This window comes from Zea mays, chromosome 6 (assembly GCF_902167145.1).
Source record: "Zea mays cultivar B73 chromosome 6, Zm-B73-REFERENCE-NAM-5.0, whole genome shotgun sequence".
NCBI classification, from domain to species: Eukaryota; Viridiplantae; Streptophyta; class Magnoliopsida; order Poales; family Poaceae; genus Zea; species Zea mays.
In genome coordinates this window covers 157,976,581-157,986,360 of record NC_050101.1, presented here as the reverse complement: position 1 = coordinate 157,986,360, position 9,780 = coordinate 157,976,581, and the positions used below count along the sequence as shown (strand labels likewise).

Genomic DNA, 9,780 nt, shown 5'->3' with positions numbered 1-9,780 from the left:
TATCTGAAAGTGTCACCGATCAGAGGAGTCAGAAGATTCGGAGTGAAAGGCAAGCTAGCACCCCGCTACATTGGTCCGTATCAGATTCTTGCAAGACGAGGAGAAGTGGCTTATCAGCTCAGTTTGCCAGAGAATTTGTCTGCTGTGCATGATGTCTTTCATGTGTCTCAGTTGAAGAAGTGCTTGCGTGTGCCGGAAGAGCAGTTGCCAGTGGAAGGTCTGGAAGTCCAGGAGGACTTGACCTATGTTGAGAAGCCAGCTCAGATCCTTGAGGTTGCAGATAGAGTCACCCGAAGGAAGACCGTCAGAATGTGCAAAGTCAGATGGAGTCACCACTCTGAGGAAGAAGCAACCTGGGAGCGTGAAGATGATCTGATGGCTAAGTACCCGGAGCTCTTTGCTAGCCAGCCCTGAATCTCGAGGGCGAGATTCTTTTAAGGGGGATAGGTTTGTAACGCCCCGAATTTTGCAGTGAATTTTTTTTTCTTTTCTTTACTCGCCAAAATTCGGGCGTTACCTTTTCCTTTTCTTTTTCCCTTCGCTAAACCTTGACCTTTTCCAAAGTTCTAAGCGGGATTCGGTTTGGAATTCCCGTGTAAGGAAAAACCCTAAATACTTTATGTTGTTTGATGCACCATGCCGAACCTTGCATTTCTTTTGATTGCTTTGAAAGCGCAATTGCATTCATGTAGAAAGATCGGATTTCGAAAATGTGGAGAAGATCTTTTCTTTCTTTTTTTTCCCTCTCTTTTTCTCTCCTCTTTTTCTCTCTCTCCCGCGCCGTGGGCCGACCCCGGCCGGCCCAGGCCCCTGCGCGCCCCCCCTCTTAGGCCTGGAAGGCCCAGCCGCCCCCCCCTCTTTCCCTTATTCCCTAACCCTCTCCCTCTCCCCCCTCATTTTCTCCCTCCCCACCTAAGCCGCCGCCCCTACCCCCTACCCGCCCCCTGCCCTAGGTCGCCGCGCCGCCCCCTGCCGCCGGCCGCCCCTCGCCGTCGATCCCCGACACCGGTGAGCCCCCCCTCCTCTCTCTCTCCCTCCTCCCTCTCTCCCCTCTCCTCCCTCCCCTTCCCCTCGCCGCTCGGCCCCATGGCCGGTTCGGCCGCCCGCCCCACCCCGCCGGCTCGGCCGCTCGGCCGCCCCGCGCCCTGCCCCGCGCCCCTGCGCGCCCTGCGGCTCGGCCGCCCCGCCCCCTGCTCGGCCGGCTCGGCCGCCCCCTGCGCCGCCCGCCCTCCCCAGCCCGACCCCCCCCCCCCCCCCCCCGCGCGCCCGCCTGGCCGCCGGTTCAACCGGCCGGCTCAGCGGCTCAGCCGCCCGGCCAGCCCCGCCCGCGCCCGCGCCCCGCCTAGGGCCGGTTCAACCGCCCTAGGGCCGGTTCAACCGCCCCCCCCTTCTGTTTTTTTTTATTATTTTTTTTATTTTATTTTATTTACTTTCTGTGATCATAATTACTGTATTTTAAGTAGGCTAATCACTGTTCATGCTATAGGAAAATAGGAAGTTTAATTTAAAATTTCGTTATGTTATTGATTCACGTAGTTAATTGTTTACCCTGTGCAATGTTGATCAACTAAAAGTGATTAGGTTTCCATCAGTATATATAAATATATATAACAGAATTATTTTGTTAAAAACCAATTGTGTCATTAGTGCATAAGATTTAACCCCCTGCGAGACCTTTCCCCGTTTCTTTCTAACCATAACAAATGCGTTATCGAATGTCATACTTGATGCATATTCGCTTTATTTGTTATCTTGTATGGTGTACTGTTCTTTTGTATTAAATATGTGGATGTATGTATGTACGTTTGCGCTCGCATAGAGAACGATCCGGTCGAAGAGCCCGAGGAATCCGCAGGAGAAGCCCCTGAGCAGCAGTCGTTTGGTGGAGGCAAGTGTCCTTTGACCTATCTATGTCCTATTCATTCTTTAATTCACCTCCCGCATTACACATTTATACCTAAGGATTGACTATCTTTTGTTATCCATGTCCTTGTTTACCTATTTGGGTCGGATTATTACTACTTAGTCTGATGCTATTGCTCAACTCTAATCAATGAACATGATGTGATTATCTATGATACGCTGTTTTCCCTTCTCTTATTATGATGTTGTACTTGTGGTTTTCAAGGGGACTCGAGCGGTTTCTCGAGTGCCTCTCCGTAAGGACCTGTTCTATGGATGACCGCCCGGGAAAACAGTGCAACCATGAGGGTGGAATGGGGTGCCCTTAGCTGAATAATTAGAGGATCCGGGGTGTAGTTCACTTAGCCGTCGTGCCGTCAATGGGGCTCGGTGTATGCGGCTCGCTCTGCCAAGTTTGGGTTCGCCCCTTGGGGAGGAGTGCGGTGCATTTAGGAAACCTAACGGGTGGCTACAGCCCCGGGGAATCTTTGTAAAGGCTACGTAGTGAAACCCTGCCTATTCACCTTGGTAGTGTTTAAGGGTTTGATCGGCCCGAGGCAAGAGGGAATCACGGCTTGTGGGTAAAGTGCACAACCTCTGCAGAGTGTTATGAAACTGATATATCAGCCGTGCTCGCGGTTATGAGCGGCCAAGGGAGCTCCAGTGATTAGTGATACTTGATCAGAGATATTGTGGTACAGGTGGTTATGAGATTGATGGTTCTGGTTATGATTATGGTGCTGGTAAGTGGTATTCTTTCCGTTTGGAAAGGGTACATCGGGTTAATAACTTGGGTTAATGCTAAAACTTGGCTTTCTACTAGTAAATAATAATCTGACCAACTAAAAGCAACTGCTTGACTTATCCCCACATAAAGCTAGTCCACTACAGCCAAACGGGATGCTTGCTGAGTATGTTGATGTGTACTCACCCTTGCTCTACACACCAAACCCCCCCCAGGTTGTCAGCATTGCAACCACTGCTCAGGAGAAGATGAAGCTGTGGAAGGAGACTTCCAGGAGTTCCAAGACTACGACGAGTTCTAGGTGTGGGTTAGCGGCAACCCCCAGTCGGCTGCCTGTGAAGGCCGTGTTATCTACGTTTCGTTTTCGCACTTTGATTTATTGTAAGAACTATATGGACGTCTCAGACGTATGATGTAATCGACTATTTCCCTTATTAATACTATTTTGAGCACTGTGTGATGATGTCCATATTATGTAACTGCTGTGTACGTGAATAACTGATCCTGGCACGTACATGGTTCGCATTCGGTTTACCTTCTAAAAACCGGGTGTGACAGAGGTCCAGCGACAAAAGGATCAGGTGCTCAAGGTGGAGGATAAGTGGTTCCTCTCGCACTTTAGGGGAGATTGCCACGAGAAAATCGTCCAAGAGAGGGAAATAAACGGTGAGTACATGTCAGCCGTGCTGCAACAGCTCCCCACAATAGGTGATGCCAGGTCAGCCAATGATATTCCATCTATTATTATTTTTTTGATAATCGGATTAAAAGTATCACAGAGGATATAGAGAGGATGGCACATGCATTAGGAAAAACTCACATGCCTAATTTTTTATCACATAAATTAGACATCGAAACAATTGCGCCAAACACATCGGCAACAAATGGGTTTCCGCAGCCATATTTTGGTATGTCGATGGACTCATATCTAGGACGACCGTCACCGCCATCTCCGCTAAATGATGGGTCAACTCTGAGCACGGCTGGACCGTCCGCACACGATCTCGGACCGTCCGACCCTCCGTCAGACCGTCCGACACCCTACGCCGAACTGTCCGGAGTTACACAGAGCCCACCACAAGGGTCGCAGGTGTTTCCCGACGCGACCGGACAGTCCGAGAATAGTACCGGACTGTTCGATCCACTCGCAGGCCGTCCGACTGCATAGGTCGAACCGTTCGGAGCATCAGAAGTCACTTGTGACCCGCCTAGTGCGGAACGCCGACATAAATATAGCCGGCCACCCAAGCCCCAAGAGCCAGAAAAAAGTCACCTATCCCTGAGCTTGTTTGGCCCACTAAGGCCAAACCTTCTGTTCGCTCTCACCCGCACTCGACACAGAAGTTTTATCAAGTATTTATATTATCTGATCGCAAGAGCCGATGACTTGCATCGAGCTGAGTCCTTACTTCGGGAACAAAATAACTCATGGGGTCAATTGTTTTTGAAGTTTTTACTAGTGCTTTTGGTTCGCCAAGCTCCACCAAAAGACAGAGGGGCATGTGTTGAGCACCAAAAGTAGCGGACGGTCCGGCTCTAGGGCCCGGACGGTCCGCGACCCTGCGATCAGATCAACTCAGGTGATTATCCTTATCTCGTGCGTGGCCATCCATCTAATCACGTGAGAGTTGTTGGCTATCTTTTAGGAACATGTCCAGACCTCCTCCCCTATAAATATAAAGGGGTACGACCGATTGAGAACCTCCGAACACATTCCAATCGAATCTATCTACTTTATTTACCTTTCCTGCCCTAGGAGTAGATGTAGCGTAGTTCTAGTTGTAGTCTTTCGCATATCCACATCCACCCCTATTTGACTCTAGATCGTGTAGATTCGTCATGGGTGGCCTGTCGACTCCAAGACGACCATAGGATTTTATCCCTTCCGGGGGCAAGATCTAGTTGTACACCCAAAACCTATTCCTCGAATTGATCTCTTAATTTCTAGGCGACTCCACGTCGTCTGAGGTCGCCCCAGGTGACATGTCGACTCACGACGCTCTAAGATCTCTTTCCCTAGGGGGCGAGATCTAGGTTCCAGTGAGGAGAAGGAAGACGATTCTACGTCATCGCGGACCGTCCGACCTTGTGCGCGGACCGTTCGGTGCGAAGCAGGGAAGACATCACTCCTGCGTCCAGACCGCGGACCGTCCGTGCCGCCGTAGAGAACACCGTTAGGCAGTACACCCCTATTACTTGGGGCTGCTGAGATCGGCGCCAACAACTCTCACTTTATATTATAAAGTAGAAACTAGATTTACTCCACTCGGATTCAGATTTTTAATGTTTCAGTATGCGGAGCTCTGCCAACTTTTCTAACTGATTCTATCCGTCCGCAGACCGCAGTCCGCTAAATACTATGAGATCATGACCCCACATGCCAGCGCACATAGTCCCAGGCGTCTTAACTTCTACGTTACTCATGCTTAAAAGCGCTTTGAGCACGCCAAGTCGCCGGTGGCCAAGACTAGCAAGTCTAGATCTGACTGCTACTCACGCAGCCACATCGCCCACGTTTACTTATGAGCCAATGACCTATGGGTCCCGCTCAACCGTGGGTCCCTTTTGTCATTGGAAAGGAACAATAGATTCAGGGAAATTTCGAACAGAAAGACCGGATCAGGGAGTGACACGTCCCGAGCACGAGCTCGTCAACACCCGACCCCGTCTGCACTCTAGAGTCTCTACCCGTGATTTCCATTCTAAAAATTATCCTTCCTCCCGTGCCTACAGTCCTACACCTCGACGATGCCAAAACCCTAGCGCAGCAGCGCGAACTACACCTCTCCCCGTCCTGTTCCTCGTGGCGCGGTAGCCATGGCGGAGCCGGCCATCCTCGACCCCTCCCCCTTCGATCTCCGCCACTATCCGGCGCACCTCTTCGACCCGGACATCCCCCTCGCCGCCGCCGACTTCCCACTCGGTGAATTCGCCGGAGACGACGGCTGTGATGGCCTAGACTTCGACGTGCCCGTAGATTTCTCTATCGACGACTTCCTCCTCCGGTCTCCTGACCGCGGGCACGACGGCGACGACTCCGGCGAGGGCTCTGCTGCCGGATCCGGCCCCACCGCATCTTCCTTGGCCTCCCCGGCCACCTCCGGCACTAACTCCGCCGTGGCCAACGTCGGCAACCGCAAGGTGAAGCACGAGGACTCGGACGAGGGAAGGAGCGGCGCCACCCCGAATTGGAGCCTCAAGCGGAAGCAGGTGAGTCCCGGAGAAGCAACCTCGGATGGGGCCAAGTGCCGCCGATCCGGCGATGGGGATGTTTCGCCATCTGCATCGGCGTCGCGTGCAGCCACGGAGGACTCCGATGAGAGGGGCGTGGGCGGCGAGGAAGAGGACAAGCGCCGGACTGCGCGCCTGATGCGGAACCGTGAGAGCGCGCAGCTCTCTCGGCAGAGGAAGAAGCGGTACGTGGAGGAGCTGGAAGAGAAGGTGAAATCGATGCACTCGGTGATAAATGACCTCAGTTGTAAGATCTCCTTCATCGCTGCGGAGAACGCCACACTGAGGCAGCAACTCGGTGGTGTGGGGGTGAGTGGACCACCACCTGGGGTGTATCCACCGCCACCGCCAGGCATTCATTTCCCTTGGGTTTCTGGGTATGCAATGCGGCCTCATGGCTCCCATGTTCCACTTGTTCCAATCCCGCGATTGAAGCCGCAGCATGCAGCAGCTGCAGTGAAGGTATCCAAGAAACCAGATGTCAAGAAGTCTGTGGAGAGCAAGAGTAAGACCAAGACCAAGACCAAGACCAAGAAGGTGGCAAGTATTAGCCTTCTTGGTTTGCTGTTTGTTGCATTTGTCTTTGGCGCTTTTGTTCCGGGGTTCAATCATAGTCTCGGACTGAGAGGAAGGAGCGACAATGTGATGTTTGGAAATTTTGGCCAGTCTGATGCTAGGGTGTTTAGTGTCACTAACCATGGTAAAGGACCTAAAGGCAGTTTCAACAGTAGTGACATGATCAGTACTGATCATGACATGATGACTGGGCATGATGATGGAGCGGGGCAGAAACACCGAGCTGCAAATAACTCTAGTGAGATCTTGCCTGCTTTGTTGTATGTGCCGAGGAATGGAAAACATGTTATGATCAATGGCAATTTGATTATTCATTCTGTGATGGCTAGTGAGAAAGCAGTGGCACATAAGGGCTCAAATAGTCAGTCAGTTAAAGATCACAAGGAGACCAGTGTTGCTATAGCTCGCTATCTGTCACCACCTGGAAAGGATATGAATTCAAAAGAGATGTTCCCGCCAGATGCACCACTGCCACAATGGTTCCGTGAAGGAATGGAAGGTAAGCAAGTCAATGTTTAATTTGTTTAGCAATGTCATATTCTTTGTTTATTTGCGGTAGCACATTCATGAAATCAGGGGTGGGCAATCGGTTTAAACCGACTGTTTGGTTCGGTTTATTCGGTTCAAGTGAAGTTCGGTTTTGGACATAGCACAAACCGATCGGTGCAGAGAAATAAGAGAAACCGACGTTTTCGGTGTCGGTTTGTTCAGTACTGGTTTCGGTTTCTACCGAACCACTGGGAGCAGGACAGACCTGCATAGTATGGCAACAGTGCAACACCGTCGCCGTTAGTCCCTTGTAACGCAACGTCGAGCTTATCTCTGATCTGCTCCTTCTCGGCGTCCCTGATGGCAAGCACGATGGGGGGCGACATGAAGCCGCGAAGCAGGCTCGGCGGCTCGCCTAGCCCTCGGCGTCGGCGAGCACAAGCACCTACTGGAGGAGGACAGACATGATGCACATCCGTAGGTGCTCCTCGGCCTCCGTGCGCAGTGCTGGGAGGCGGTCAGGCGGTCAGACGGGGCGGCAAGAACGGACATGGTGGTTAGACGGGGCCATCGTCCGGGTCGATCTGGGAGCTGGACGTCGAACGAGAATGGCGGCGTGGCAGGGAGCCAGGGATGGGGAGTGCGTGTGGACAAAGCAAGGCCTTAATTTATTAGGATGTTGTGGGGGTGGGGGTTATCGGGCTCAAGAATTGTTGTGGCCTTGTGTGGATTTTTATTTTGGGCTGGACGCCTGTGCGTCATTGATTGATGGGCTAACGTGGGGATATGGAATGAAGTGTATGCTTCGGTGGTTCGGTAGTCCGGTGTCTGGTACATGCAAACCGAAGCCGAACCTAGAATATCGGTGTACAAAAAATGGATCCAATACCGTACCGAAAAACCAAAAAACCGAAAGTTCGGTTCGGTTTCGGCTCGGTTCGGTTCAGTTTTCGGTGGTCGGTATAAAAATGCCCAGCCCTACATGAAATTCATTTATCACCATGTGCAGACATTCTCTTATAGTCTTCTGTGATGTGGTAATCGTTAATGATTCTTGTATTTGTTATTCACGGTATGGCAACATATAATATAAAATTTAAACTTCAATTAATAATACAAATATAAATGGTAAGTTTGGTCAAGTTATTTTAGAAAAGCGCGCAAAAGGCATGTTAGATTGGGAGATAAAGCTACTACCTTGAATCATAACTAGATGGTGTTTTGGTTGGACATAAAAGTTGAATTTTAATTAGTTACGTTTTGCTCAAAATTCCAAAACGTCATCTATTGTGACCAAAGGGAGTATTTAAAGTTGCCAGCTAGTAACATGATGTGGTAGCACAGCAATAAAATGGCACTATATTCATACCTGAGGTATCTTTTGCCATATGGACTCATAAGAACTCATGTGTTGTTAATGCTTGATTATAGAACTTCTGTGGTCATGTATAATGGCAGTAAGGGAGTTTCAACTTGCACGGGGTGATCTTTGTATGTTCAACTATACTATTGCTCTCTTTGCCAATTTCTGAGGTGGCGAAGTACATAATTTTTCAGCCTATGCTCACAAAAATCTTACAAGCTTTAAGCCTAGTTCAAATTTCAAACTTCAAACATGGAAGTAAAGTTTCTGCATTTTAGGATATAGTTTTGACCTATAAGCTGAAGTTTGCTGTATTTGATAAGATATTTATTCTAGTGGTTATTTTTCCTCATAAAATCTGTGTTCATTTCTGGTATTTCAGCAATGTTTAGTAGGCACCAGATTTTTGGCTGACATTTCGTTCGAGAATCTCCAACTGTCTGGTTGACATTTGATACACCTTGAGTATTTATCCACAGTGTCTTACTCTGGGATTTGTGCGTAACAATTTTCAGGACCTGTTTTGAACTCGGGAATGTGCAGTGAGGTATTTCAGTTTGATATTTCTCCAGCTTCGGCCAAATCTGGTGGCATTATACCTGCTTCGGCCAAATCTGCCTCAAGTGTCAATGCTACCCAGAAAATTCTGAAACCTTCTCCTGCTTATAGGGGCAAGCTGAAAAACAGGAGGATCATGTATAACGAGGCAATTCCACTTACTGGAAAAACAGCGAACAACACAAAGCCTCAGGCTTTTAACAGTACTGCTGAAAGCAGCAAGGTACCTGATACTGATAGCAAGCCTGCATCATCAGTTATCGTCTCTGTGCTAGCTGATCCCAGGGAGGCTGGCAATGGGGATGGTGATCCAAGAGTATCACCAAAACCCCTCTCCAGGATATTTGTCGTCGTTCTGCTCGATGGTGTCAGATACGTGACTTACTCGTGCACACTTCCTTTCAAGAGTGCCAGCCCACACCTTGTGAACTAACCTTGGGGCCGGTGCAGCTTTCTGGTCCATGAGCGGCTAAATAGTTGGGGTTTTCTGATGCATTGGAGGTAGATGAATGAATACAGTAATGTGGTGTTGCTTGCTAACAATGAAAACAGACTTCAAGACTCGCACTCGGCCTGAGGTAATTTGAGTTTGTCGAAGGTTTGTAGTGTGGACTGGCGAAATGTTGTGCAAGTTCAACCTTAACCCATGAGGTTTGTGCTTCTATGTAGTCGAGTTATTATACTCACCTCTTTCTCTGGTACTCTTTATTGCGGAGCTGGAAAATATAACAGCTGATGAGAGAAGACAATATTTGGAAAATAACTTTGTACTAGTATATATTATATATATAGTGTACTATATATAGGGATGTAATATGGTTCGGAAAATATCCGTCCGGATCCGGATTCTAAGATGGTGAACACTGGTTCGGATGGAATTTTCGGATATGCGGACTTTTTTCTGGATAACGGATAC

General features: G+C 49.5%; 1 protein-coding gene across 1 annotated transcript; it reads left to right on the top strand.

The window, feature by feature from the left end:
- Nucleotides 1-5,324: 5,324 nt before the first annotated feature.
- On the top strand, nucleotides 5,325-9,624 carry LOC100281685 (uncharacterized). The gene is made up of 2 exons (NM_001154605.3): nucleotides 5,325-6,953; nucleotides 8,822-9,624. The coding sequence occupies exons 1-2, from the start codon at nucleotides 5,465-5,467 to the stop codon at nucleotides 9,295-9,297; spliced, it is 1,965 nt and encodes a 654-aa protein (NP_001148077.1). The 5' UTR covers nucleotides 5,325-5,464; the 3' UTR covers nucleotides 9,298-9,624.
- The last annotated feature ends 156 nt before the right edge of the window (nucleotides 9,625-9,780 follow it).